Genomic DNA, 14,454 nt, shown 5'->3' on the forward strand with positions numbered 1-14,454 from the left:
CCTTCTCCAAAATTGACCACATACTTGGTAACAAAACAAATTTCAACAGATACAAAAAAATGGAGAAATCCCCTGTATCTTACCAGACCATCATTGCTTAAAGTTAGAAATCAACAACAATACAAAATGCAGAAAGCTACAAACTCATGAAAATTGAACAATGCTCAACTGAATCACCAATGGGTCAAGGAAGAAATAAAGAAATTAAAGACTTCCACAAATTCAATGAATAATGAATGCACAACATACCCAAACTTTTGGGACACTATGAAAGCAGTGCTAAGAAGAAAATTCATCACACTAAATGCCCACATAAAGATGTTGGGGAAATCTCACACTAGGGACTTAACAGGACACCTGAAAAGCTCTAGAACAAAAAGAAGCAAACTCACCCAGGAGGAGTAGAAGACAAGAAATAAACTAAGGGCTGAAATAAATAAAATAGAAACAAAGAGAATAATATAAAGAATCAATGAAACAAAAAGTTAGTTCTTTGAGAAAATCAACAAGATAAACAAATCCTTATCTAAACTAACTAAAAATCAGAGAGAGAATATCCAAATTAACAAAAGTAGAAGTAAAAGGGGGACATAATAAGAGATGCTGAAAAAAATCGAGAGAATCATTAGATTATACTTTGAAAACCTGTACTCCACAAAATTGGAAAATGTAAAAGAAATGGACAAGTTTTTGGATAGGTACCATATACCAAAATTAAAACAAGATCAGATAAACAATTTAAATAGACCTATAACCCCTAAGGAAATAGAAGCAGTCATCAAAAGTCTCCCAACAAAAAAAAAAAGCCCAAGGCCAGATGGTTCAGGTGGTTATAGCACAGAGCTCTGCCAGAATTAAAAAACAACTGATATCAATACTCCTAAAACTGTTCCAAATGACAGAAACAGAAGGAATATTTCCAAACACTTTTTATGAGGCTACAGTTACCCTCATACCAAAACCACACAACTAGAAAAGAGAATTACAGACCAATCTCCCTCATGAACATTGATACAAAAATTCCCAATAAAATATTAGCAAACCAAATCCAAGAACACATCAAAAAAAAATCATCCATCATGATCAAGTAGGCTTTATGCTCAAGATGCAGGGATGGTTCAACATATGAAAATCTTTCAATGTACTCCACCATAAAAACAAACTGAAAGGAAAAAAAAAAACCACATGATCATCTCATTAGATGCTAAAAAAAAGCCTCTGACAAAATACAACACCTCTTCATAATAAAGGTCTTGGAGAGATCAGGGATACAAGGAACATACCTAAACATAATAAAGGCAATATACAGCAAGTCAACAGCCAACATCAAACTAAATGGTGAGAAATTCAAAGCAATTCCACTAAAATCAGGAATAAGACATGATGTCCACTCTTCCCATATCTATTCAATATAGCACTTGAAGTTCTAGCTAGAACAATAAGACAACAAAAGAAGATCAAGGGGATTCAAATTGGAAAAGAGGTCAAACTTCCACTATTTGCAGGCAATATAATAGTATACATGTGACCCCAAAAATTCCACAGCTGATAAACAGCTTCAGTACCAGTAACGTGGCAGGATATAAGACTAACTCCAAAAAATCAGTAGCCTTCCAATATAAAAATGATAAATGGGCTGAGAAAGAAATCAGAGAAACATCACCCTTTACAATAGCCACAAATAACATAAAATATCTTTGGGTAACTCTAAGCAAACAAATGAAAGACCTGTATGACAAGAACTTTAAGTCTTTGAAGAAAGAAACTGAAGAAGGTATCAGAAAATGGAAAGATTCCCCATGTTATGGTATATGTAGGACCAACATAGTAAAAATGGCAATCTTACCAAAAGCAATCTATAGATTCAATGCAATCCCCATCAAAATCCCAATGCAGACCTTGAAACAACAATACTCCACCTCACATGGAAAAGCAAAAACTCCAGGATAGCCAAAACAATCCTATACAATAAAGGAACTCCTAGAGGCATCACCATGCCTGACTTCAAGCTCTACCATATAGTTATAATAATAAAAACAGCTTGATATTAGCATAAAAACAGACACGATCAATGGAATCAAATTGAAGACCCTGACATCAATCCACACACCTGTGAATACCTCAATTTTTCCAAAGAAGCCAAATTTATACGGTGACAAAAAAAAAAGCTTCTTCAACAAATGCTGCTGGCATAACTGGGTATCTACATATAGAAGAATGCAAATAGATCCATAACTATTACCATGCACAAAACTCAAATCCAAGTGAATCAATAAATCCAGTTACAGTGAACCTGATAGAAGAGAAAGTAGGAAATGCTCTTGAATGCATTGGCACAGGAGACCACTTCCTAAATATACCACCAGTAGCATAGACACTGAGCACAAATATAAATAAATGGAACCTCCTCAAACTGAGAAGCTTCTTTAATGTAAAGGATGCTGTCAAGACAAAAGGCAGCATACAGAATGGGAAAAGATCTTTAGCAACCCCACATCTGACAGAGGGCTGATTTCCAAAACATATAAAGAATTCAAGAAATTAGACAGCAAATTATCAAACAATCCAATAAAAAAAATGGGCTACAGAGCTAACAGGGAATTCTCAAGAGAAGAATCTCAAATGACTGAAAGACATTTAAGGAAATGTTCAACATCCTTAGCCATCAGGGAAATGCAAATTAAAACAACTCTGAGATACCATCTTATACCTGTCACAATGCTTAAGATAAAAATCAATGATGACAGCTTGTGTTGGAGAGAAAGGGGAACACTCCTCCAATGCTGGTGGGAATGTAATCTTGTATGGCCACTCTGGAAATCATTATTGCAGTATCTCAGGAAATTGGGAATCAACCTACTTCAAGATCCAGTAATACCACTTCTGGGCATATACCCAAAATGTTCAACCATACCACAAGGACATTTTTTCCACTATGGTCATAGCAGCATTATTTATAATAGCTAGAACCCGGAAACAACCTAGATGCCTTTCAACTGAAGAATGGATAAAGAAAACATGGTACATTTCTAAAGTGGAGTATTACACAGTGGCAAAAAGAACAATGTTATCATGAAATTTGTAGGCAAATGGATGGGACAAGAAAAAATAATCCTGAGTGAGGTAACCCAGACCCAGAAAGAGCAACACAGTAATATACTCACTCATAAGTGAATATTAGATGCAAAGCAAAGGATAACCTGGCTACAATCCACAACCCTAGAGAAGCTATGTAAAGAGGAGGACATCAAAAGGGACACATGTGGATTGCCCAGGAATGGGAAAGGGTTAAGATCTCCTGGGTAAACTGGGAGTGGGAATTAGAGGGAAGGGATGGAAGGTGGGAACATGAGCACTTGAGATTGGGGAGAGATGGGGAGGGAGAGCAATGAAAGAGATATCTTGACAGAAAGTTCCATGAAGGGGATGGGGAAAAATCTGCAGCTATGGAAAATCCCAGAAAGTCACAAGATTGTCCCCAGCTAAGACTCATAGCTTTGGTGGAGAGGGTGCTTTAACTAGCTTTCCCCTGCACTGAGATTGGTGTCTACCCTAACTGTCATCATTGAACCTACATCTGAACCTACATCCAGTGACTGACGGAAGCAGATGCAGAGACCGATAACCAAGCAATTGGCCTAGATCATGGATTTCAGTTGACTAGAGGAAGGTAGGATTATAGGAGCAAGGGGAGTCAGGATTATGATGTGAAAAATCTCAGAGATAGCTGACCCAAGCTAGTGGGAGCTTATGGACTCTGGACTGACAACCAGGGAGCCTGCACTGGACCACACTAAGCCCTCTCAATGGGGGTGAAAGTTGTGTGGCTTGATGTCTTTGTGTGTCCCCTGGCAATGGGACCAGGACTTATCCTGGGTACATGAACTGGTTTTAGAGCCCATTCCCTGTGGTGAGATATCTTACTCAGCCCTTATGCAGTGGGGAGGGGCTAGGTCCAGCCCCAACTTGGTATGCCAGCCTGTGTTGATTACCCAAGGGAGGCCTTACCCTCTATGAGGAGATGGGGTGAGAAGGGGGGGTAGGAAGAACTGGGGAAGGGGAGGAAGAGGAAACAGGATGGTAGTAAAATGAAAGAAAAGATTTTTTAATAAAAAATTTATAAAAAAAAAAAGAGGGTGGGACACACTTGCTAACTTTCACAAGTTAGTACAAATTGAACTGCCAAAGTGCAGGAGACAACTTGACATTCTAACTCCATGCCACTGGATAGGTTCATTAACATAAGAACTAATTTCTACAGTTCCACTCAAACTATACCACTTCAATTTTAATTCTAAGTGAGAATATTTTCCTTGAGGGGAGCCATAAGGCTCAAATCAATGATGTCTCCACAGGAGATATTAATTAGCACTCGAGGTTTCTCAATGTTGCACTGTTGCCAATGTACCCAGTCAGATTCCTTGTTGGCAACCCTCATCTCACAGAATGGCAGACTTATGGATCTAGTAGCATTAATCTCCTGTCCTTTAAAACCAGATGCATGAAGTATATAAAACTTATTATGATAACCTTAGGTAGCATTGTGGATAGTCCTACTTGAGAGGTTATATTTAGATACTGAATTCCATTTCCCATAGGAATAGGAATTCCTTATGCTCTCACAGTAAAATTTTTAATCTCTTTACCCTCCTCCATTGGCTGAGCAGGGCCTCAGTTATCATAAGGACCAGAGAGCCAAGAAGATTTATTAACCACCACAGGAATATCCATATTTTCCCACCTTACTGCTAAGTTAACTGGAGGATTAGGAGTAAAGTCCCAGTAACTATGATCAGTCCCTTTTACCTGTAAAGTTACCATAGGAAACATGACAAGTATTAGATTTGTAGAATTCAGAGGTTTCTGAGTCATAGGAATTACCACCTCCCCTTTGTCATATAAATTCTTAAGTTGTCCCCAAGTAGAAGGATTAACTGTCTGCTCCAAAGGCATTCTGTGTTTTTTCCTTCCCAGATGCATCTCAGTAACAAGAAGCATCCAGGAGACTTCTCTTGCTCATGTCTAAGCTTTATTAATTTTGATGGTATCCACAATTTCTAATCTCCTCCAGAAACATAAGCATAAACTCAACCCCATCATAACACCTTTCCCATTTTCCATACTGATGTAAAGACAACCTTTCAGTACAGAAATTTTTTTTTGCCTGTCAGTAGCTGTTGTTACTGTTTCATTAGCAATTAAAAAATTTAAGGTAAGTCAAGCATTGTGCAGTCTATCCCGGGGGTCCTCATATCATCCTTCTGTTTGACAAGCATCTCCTTTAGAGTATTATTATGTCTTTCAACAATTGCTTGTCCGGTAGGATTATATAGTATCTCTGTAATGTGTTTTATGATGTAACATATAAAAAAAAAGTGTCCTTTTGTAGGAGATATATGTGAGGTGTTATCATTTTTATTTTGTATTGGTATGCTCATTACAGCCTTTATTTCTAATAAAAGTGTAATTATAGAATCAGCCTTTTCAGAACATAATGCAGGTGCCAATTAAAATCCAGAGTATATATCAAGGATATGATGAATGTGTTTTAATTTTCCAAATTCTGCTAAATGGAATACATCCATTTGCCAAATTTCATTACTTTGTGTACCTTTAAGATTAATTCCTGCATCTAAAGGAACTTGCTTATACAAAGAACAAGCAGGACAGTTTTTTTTTTCTAATTTCCTTAGCTTGTTGCCAAGTAATGAAAAATTTTTTTCTTTGTGGTGATATTTTACTTGTGTTTTAATAAATAAAGCTTGCCTGGAGATCAGATGAAACAGTAAGCCATTTTAAATAAACAAAGAAGTCAGGTAATGGTAGCACATGCCTTTAATCCTATCACTTGGCAGGCAGGATCTTTGTGTGTTCAAGGCCATACTGGAAACAGAGCCAGGTGTAGTGGCACACGCCATAAACTCCAAAACTAGTTAACTCTGGAGGTCTGTACAGACAGAGAGGAAGTGACAGAACTAGGTAGGATGAGAAAATGATGTAAGTGAATAGAGAGAGCAAATCAGATGGCAGAACAGCAAGCCATATAGATGTGGGTAGACAGGAGTAACTCGCACTTGGAAGCTGCAGAGTTGGTGAGTAAGGTTGAGCTGTGGCTTTCCCTATTTCTCTGATCTCTCCCAGGCTTTCACCCCTGTATCTGGCTCCATGTTTTTATGTAATAAGACTATTTAGAAATTCATCTACATTTCTTTAAGCTCCGACTATTAACATGATGTTTCTTGTGAAATTCTGAGGCTCACAATACATCTCCTATCAGTAATTGATCAATTTCTTCATTACCTTTAGCTAACTGTCCAGGCAACCCAGTATGAGATCAAATGTGGGTAATATAAAGTGGAAAAGTCCTCTCTTGGATTGCCTATTGTGGTAGTATAAATAATAAAGTTAATTCTGAATTATCAGGAATAAGTTTAGCAGTTTCTATATGCAATACCACCATTTCCACATATTAGGAATCACTAACTATATTAAGATCAGATAAACAATTTAAATAGACCTATAACCCCCAAGGAAATAGAAGAAGTCATCAAAAGTCTCCCAACCAAAAAAAAAAAAAAAAGCACAAGGCCAGATGGTTTCAGCACAGAACTCCGCCAGATTTCAAAAAGAACTGATATCAATACTCCTAAAACTGTTCCAAATGATAGAAACAGAAGGAATATTTCCAAATGCTTTTTATGAGGCTACAGTAATCCTCATACCCAAACTACACAACTAGGAAAGAGAATTACAGACCAATCTCCCTCATGAACATTGATACAAAAATTCCCAATAAAATATTAGCAAACCAAATCCAAGAACACATCAAAAAAAATCATCCATCATGATCAAGTAGGCTTTATGCTCAAGATGCAGGGATGGTTCAACATATGAAAATATTTCAATGTACTCCACCATAAAAACAAACTGAAAGGAAAAACAAAACCACATGATCATCTCATTAGATGCTAAAAAAAAGCCTCTGACAAAATATAACACCTCTTCATAATAAAGGTCTTGGAGAGATCAGGGATACAAGGAACATACCTAAACATAATAAAGGCAATATACAGCAAGTCAACAGCCAACATCAAACTAAATGGTGAGAAATTCAAAGCAATTCCACTAAAATCAGGAATAAGACATGATGTCCACTCTTCCCATATCTATTCAATATAGCACTTGAAGTTCTAGCTAGAACAATAAGACAACAAAAGAAGATCAAGGGGATTCAAATTGGAAAAGAGGTCAAACTTCCACTATTTGCAGGCAATATAATAGTATACATGTGACCCCAAAAATTCCACAGCTGATAAACAGCTTCAGTACCAGTAACGTGGCAGGATATAAGACTAACTCCAAAAAATCAGTAGCCTTCCAATATAAAAATGATAAATGGGCTGAGAAAGAAATCAGAGAAACATCACCCTTTACAATAGCCACAAATAACATAAAATATCTTTGGGTAACTCTAAGCAAACAAATGTATGACAAGAACTTTAAGTCTTTGAAGAAAGAAACTGAAGAAGGTATCAGAAAATGGAAAGATTCCCCATGTTATGGTATATGTAGGACCAACATAGTAAAAATGGCAATCTTACCAAAAGCAATCTATAGATTCAATGCAATCCCCATCAAAATCCCAATGCAGACCTTGAAACAACAATACTCCACCTCACATGGAAAGGCAAAAACTCCAGGATAGCCAAAACAATCCTATACAATAAAGGAACTCCTAGAGGCATCACCATGCCTGACTTCAAGCTCTACCATATAGTTATAATAATAAAAACAGCTTGATATTGGCATAAAAACAGACACGATCAATGGAATCAAATTGAAGACCCTGACATCAATCCACACACCTGTGAATACCTCAATTTTTCCAAAGAAGCCAAATTTATACGGTGACAAAAAAAAAAAAAGAAAGAAAGAAAGCGTCTTCAACAAATGCTTCTGGCATAACTGGGTATCTACATATAGAAGAATACAAATAGATCCATAACTATTACCATGCACAAAACTCAAATCCAAGTGAATCAATAAATCCAGTTACAGTGAACCTGATAGAAGAGAAAGTAGGAAATGCTCTTGAATGCATTGGCACAGGAGACCACTTCCTAAATATACCACCAGTAGCATAGACACTGAGCACAAATATAAATAAATGGAACCTCCTCAAACTGAGAAGCTTCTTTAATGTAAAGGATGCTGTCAAGACAAAAGGCAGCATACAGAATGGGAAAAGATCTTTAGCAACCCCACATCTGACAAAGGGTTGATTTCCAAAACATATAAAGAATTCAAGAAACTAGATAGCAAAATATCAATAAAAAAAATGGGCTACAGAGCTAACAGGGAATTCTCAAGAGAAGAATCTCAAATGGCTGAAAGACATTTAAGGAAATGTTCAACATCCTTAGCCATCAGGGAAATGCAAACTAAAACAACTCTGAGATACCATCTTATACCTGTCACAATGGTTAAGATAAAAAACAATGATGACAGCTTGTGTTGGAGAGGATGTGGAGAAAGGGGAACACTCCTCCAATGCTGGTGGGAATGCAATCTTGTACAGCCACTCTGGAAATCATTATTGCAGTATCTCAGGAAATTGGGAATCAACCTACTTCAAGATCCAGTAATACCACTTCTGGGCATATACCCAAAAGATGTTCAACCATACCACAAGGACATTTGTTCCACTATGGTCATAGCAGCATTATTTATAATAGCTAGAACCCATTTTATTTCTATCATTAAAAAATGGACAGTTACTGCTTTTCTATTTAACAAGCATTTTTAGCAATTGTACATTTTGTGCTCCAGAGATAGGGAGTTTAAATTCCCCATGACCCTGCCAATCCTGGAGTCATCTTACCCAGAGGGCGAACTTCTTCCAATTCTTAAAAGTGTCAGAATCCTCTGTCCTTCTTGAAGCACCATCACAATGTTGTACCAAAACGTTGTATATTTGGTGTGTGTTCACAGGGGTCCATGGAAAGAGGGCACAGAGCCTTCTAAGTATGATTTTTAGACTTTTCCACCTTCAGAGGGGGTCCATCTCTCTGGACTGAAACATTGTAGATAAGCAAAGGGCCCTTTTATTGTTATACAATTAATACCTTTAGGAAGTCAATTCCATATACCAAAACATCTTATCTAAGCCTCTCCAAAGCCTCTCCAAAGGGACTATGCCAACTGCAAATTCTCAGTAAAGGAATAGCACAGTTTTCTGGATTGTCCCTAAACCAAGTTTTCATAGGTTTTGAACTCCTAGCAAACACTCAGATGAGACTTCAAACAGGAGGTAATGGAGACAAGATGTAGCAATCACAAAAAGCAGATCAAAGCTAGGTGCTAACACTCAGGAAACAAAGCAGCTGCAGCTCTGCAGGAATTCACCCAACAAGACACAAAAACAATTAACGTCAACCTTGTTTAACCCACTGACATAGGAGGTTAAGGCGCAGATTTGCAAAGCAGTTCCTTGTGTAAAGTAGTGGGATTGTAGGGAAAGTGAAGGGAGAGGACCAAAGTTTTTCTCTGAGGTTGTTACCATTTGTCTTGGTGCCCTTTCACACAAAGCCAGGGTAGGGAGTCAAGAACACCAGGCTCAAACCTGAAACAAGAACTTTTTGCAAGAACCCCAGGGAGACAGTCCCAGGGTAAAGTGACACTCTCATGCCTTCTGGGACATGGAAGGCTATGTGTTTATAGCGTGTTGTACAAAGCCTATAAATAGTGGCTGTACACACAAACTCAGAACTGTCTTAAGGGAGCCATCCTCCCACAAGAAAGTGATATGTTCCTTTCAGAAACTTCAGACATGTGTAGGCAGTACCTCTCCTTGGCAGTAACCTTTGAGTGGGTGATTCTGTCTAGTGATATTAAAAGCTATAGGAAAGTCCATATTAAAGAATATCAGTTCCTCTTTTCTAGAAAGCCAAGACAGTCTATGCCTATGGGTAACAGACTTACTTATTAGTGAGCCTAGGAGAGACACTAAAAGATGAAAGTTCTCAGGCTCACCAATGCCTGACTTTTAGACGCCAAGCCAAGACAATAAAAATTGGTAGGGGGAGGCTGCCTAGGAGGGAAGCCCCTGAGACTAAGGGGGCAGAGCTGCCTAGTGAGCCCCTGGAATCACCAGTCTACACCCTGACCAGAAAGACTAGGCAATGATGAGTGGCAAGGCCTTTAGGAAAGATGGGGGTACCTCTGTTGCTCTGGGTTAATGTCAAAGAGCCTCATGTCTCTCCTCTGTTTGGCAGTGAGGCCTTTGGATTTCTTCTGCTGCTGCTCTGGCTTCTGACGAGTGAAGTATTCCAAGACCACAGCCTTGCATTGCAGATGGCTCTCACAGTCTTGCTGGCTCCAGTGAGGCATGCTTTGCTTCAGGAAGGCCCTCACAAAGGCCCCAGGCCGCTGGCTCCCCAGCTCCTGCTCAGAGACAGGTGGTGTGGTTTACTGTTCTGCTCTCAGACTCCAGGGCCCTCAGACCCCATTCTTGAGAGCCACCAGCTTTGATGATCTTGGCTACAAATCCCTTGTCTTCCAAGTGTTTGCTACACACAACTGCCAAGATGTAAAATAACACTCACGTGCTAACTGTGACACTGTCCTACACTGTAGCCAGGTCAAACACTGACTTCCTGTCCTGTTTCTCTGAGGTTACTCTATTGAGCATTCAAAATACTTTGTAATGCAAGGCTTCTCTAATCCGCATGATACAGGTTATTTAATAAGTCATGACCACAAGACTATCTTGAAGTGGAAGGGAGCTGGGGTTGTTAGGGAAATGAGCCATTCCAGAACTAGGGGAAATTGCCTGGGGGTTCCAGGCAGGTCAAGGAGGAGGAAATCTGACACTGAGCACCACAGTCCCCTTTCCTTGCTTTTCAGCCTTGTGGCCTCCATGTGGCTGCTGTTGGAGAGGTCTGCTCCAGTCCTCCTTGAGGCAGAAAGCATGAAGGGCATCTCGGGGTCTACTCACTCTTATCCACAGGACTGTAATACCCCTGGCAAGAGAGGGTGAAACCATTTCACTGTTGCATCCAGTCCTGAGACACTCTAGTTTCAGCACCTCTCAAGTTAGGGCAGCAACATTCTATTCTTCACTGGGCAGCAGGCATCTCACTCGGCTTTCATCTGCTGCAACCTGGGCAGTGCTCTTTCCTGAGGACCTACCTCTTGGCTGGACCATTTGCTGGGCTCTTTTTGAACTAACCAGACAGTAAAAACAAGTCTGAGGCTAACTGCCAACTTTATTTAGGTTAAACATATCAACAGTGGCCAATACCTTCTCTCTGCTAAAGCAGGGGGTAAAAAGAAAGAACACACAATCTTTGAGGTAGTTCAAAGTTGGGATGGCTAAACAATCTATCATCAATACCAGAACAATTTGCCTCTTTTAAACACATATGTGGTCTCTCTTTCATGGGGAAATAAAATCAAGGCCTTTTAAAATCTTGATTTCAAGGATATTCTCTCTCTTTTGCTTTTTTTGAGACAGGGTTTCTCTGTGTATCCCTAGATATCTTTGAACTCAAAGAACTGCCTGCCTCTGCCTCCCAAGAACTGGGATTAAAGGCATGCACCACACAGCCTGGTGGGACAAGTACTCTTTATGAGCCACAGGTGATGCTTCTACCCAACTGACAAAGCATGCTGACAGACAGACAGACAGAATTTATAACATTCACTTATGAAATGGTCTGAGCACTGAACACAGAAACAAGAGCAAGTCAGGTTTCAGGTAGGCACAGGCTGTCATTCACCATGGAGAGGGAGATGACATGAAATCTAGAGTACTAGTCCCTCAGAGCTGCCTCTGATACCCTAAGAAAGGAGCCTGGCACAAGAAGACATCAGCACAAAAGACATCGATGGGGCCTAATATGCTGACTGTAAAGGTGAAGAGTAACCCATGGGAAAGGACAGCTAGACCAGTCTTCGAAGACACTGAACCATCCTTGCTCTCAAGTCTACCGCTCCCAGCCCACCTTTGAAAGATTGAACCTGTACATAGTGCTCCTCGGCTTCTTTATGAGAAAAGGCATGGTAAATCACAGCTCGGGGATGAAAGACAAAAATAGAAGATTACTTCCTGTTAGGAATGATTGTAATATCCAAGGCTCTTCTAAGTATGACCTACACTTATTTAGAGATGGAGTACTTGGTTAGTATGAAAAGGCAAAGCTTTCTTGGATTATCCTGTAGCAGGAATCTTAAAAGTTCTTATTAATAAAATCAAACCCAAGGCCAGTTATTGGGGCCAATGCTGGTAGATCAGAGAGACAGAACAAGCCACAGCTATCTCACCTGGCCAATTCCTCAGCTGGTCTTGTCTCCTCAGACTGGAAGCCTCTGAGTCCTCATCCAGAATGAATCTCAGCTAAACTGTGTTGCTCCATAGCCTGAAAGCTTAACCAGCCAAATGCTTAACCAGCCAAATGCTTAACCAGCCAAATGCTTCTAGTTTCTGGTCCTCATGCCTTATATATCTTTCTGCTTTCTACCACCACTCCCTGGGATTAAAGGCGTGTGTCACCATGCTTGGCTATTTCCAATGTGGCTTTGAACTCACAGAGATCCAGAGGGATTTCTGTCTCTGGAATGCTAGGATTAAAGGCGTGTGCTATCACTGCCTAACTAGTGGCTTGTCTGTTCTCTGACCCCAGGTAAGTTTATTAAGGTACACAATATTTTGGGGAACACAATACCACCACATTATCCTTTTATTTTAGTCTGTAGTACTGGGGGATTAAACTCAGTGGGGTTTAATGCATGCCTGGCAAGTGCTTCACCATGGATCCATGTCCCTGGTCCTACTGAATGCTGCTTATTTACATATTTATTTAAAGACACAGTCTCACTTTGAATCCTAGGCTGACTTAGAATTTGCTATGTAGCTCACAATGGCTTACACCTTCAGTACTCCTGTTTCAGGCTTCTAATTGCTAGTTGCTGGGATTACAGACAAGTACCACAACTATCTTAGATACTTCTTAATTCTTCCCTCTGGCCAGATTTGTCTTAGAAATACTTAGGATGAGGTTTAAAAGAGCACCTCTCAGAGCTTAATGTGTTTAAGAAACTTCGGGGATCTTATTAAAACATGGGGTTTTAGTTCCTACTCCAGACTCTGAAGGTTCAAAAAAACTTCTCATTGGATCACATTTAGAGTAGTTCTGATTTAAAATACAAGTTATAATTATACTTGGGCAGTTGCTCACTAAGAAATGAAGACACTAAAATTAAGGTGATGGTAATAGTTAGTGGGTGGTTGGTTTACACACTGTATTTTGATGATTACAAGAAGTTTAAAACAGATTTTTTGCTGTTTAGAATCAATAAAATTGGAATGTATCCGACAGACAAAATACAACAGTCTTTCTGCAAATTCTAAATATGACCAGCATGATGCCATAATCTCTCTAAACCTCCATGCTTCTGTTGCTTATTTGTTTGGAGGAAACCATCACGGTGGCACTGGGGGACAGAGTACAGTTGTAAATGTGGTAAGAAAGGGCAAACGACCAGAAAACGTAGCTCACACTACAACTGTGTGGTAGCGCACACAGTTGATCCCATCACTTCAGAGGGAGAGGCCAGCTTTGTTTACAGTCTGTTTCCAGCTCAGTCAGAAATATATAGTGTACCTTATCCCAACAGCAACAATAATAACAAAAAAACAAAAATCTACCTCTGTTCTCTTGTACTTCCCTGAGTACATGTTTGACCAAGCAAACAAACCAAGGAAGTTACCAGTTTTACATACAGAATCTAGTTCTCCCTTGAACTGCAAATTGAGACTCCAGTTTGTTTATTGAGATTAATGTGCAGGGCCTAGGACCCTAGGAATAACTTTTTTTTAACCTACCCCAGATGCCTAGAATCAGAGTTGGAAATCTTTCTGCAGAAGTACACTTGTAATAGCTCTGGTACACTCACTGCTTGTCAAGTAGTTGATTTAAAACAACACATATATACACTCATGGGTGTGTGTACACATTTATTTCAATCTCATTCATCTTTGTAAGAATTTTAAACATAGTTATTCCTAGTTATGTACAAAATAATACTGAAGTTGAGATATGCCAAGGCACTTGATCTCTGATGAAAGGACATGGCAAGAGTGTAAATCAACAGATCAGAGGCTAAATCTTTACAGTATCCTCTCTCCCCTCTTATACTGCTCCAGTGCTTGCTTCCCTTCCTGGAACATCTCTTTTCTGCTCAAATACCAAAGCCTTAGGTTTGCAATACTGCACCTAAGAAGGTTTTCACATGACAAAGGGTGAAAAGCCAGGTGGTAGAGGGGAGCAGGTCCTGGCAGCAGTTATCTAGGCAGGTAGTGAGTAGGTCTGGCCAAGGCCTTGAATCCACCTCTTCCAGTTCCCCTGAGCGGCCCTAGCTCCCCTGGGGAGAACACACTCGATCCTGACATCT

The 14,454-nt window shown here is 39.5% G+C and overlaps 1 protein-coding gene across 6 annotated transcripts in view; it reads right to left on the bottom strand.

Annotated features, from left to right (window-relative positions):
* Positions 1 to 14,454, bottom strand: part of LOC143267336 (uncharacterized) — a 28,252-nt gene that overhangs the window by 13,325 nt on the left and 473 nt on the right. The window contains exons 2-3 of one of the 6 annotated variants that reach the window (XM_076544786.1): positions 12,022 to 12,074; positions 10,220 to 10,443 (exon numbers count right to left, since the gene is read on the bottom strand). The exons of 3 other annotated variants lie outside the window; for them this stretch is intronic. In XM_076544786.1, the coding sequence (XP_076400901.1) occupies positions 10,220 to 10,443; positions 12,022 to 12,074 (277 nt within the window). The remainder of the gene's footprint in view (positions 1 to 10,219; positions 10,444 to 12,021; positions 12,075 to 14,454) is intronic. 2 more of the 6 variants (XR_013042333.1, XM_076544787.1) reach the window with 2 other exon arrangements.

The sequence above is a fragment of the Peromyscus maniculatus genome, chromosome 9 (assembly GCF_049852395.1).
Source record: "Peromyscus maniculatus bairdii isolate BWxNUB_F1_BW_parent chromosome 9, HU_Pman_BW_mat_3.1, whole genome shotgun sequence".
Taxonomy (NCBI): domain Eukaryota; kingdom Metazoa; phylum Chordata; class Mammalia; order Rodentia; family Cricetidae; genus Peromyscus; species Peromyscus maniculatus.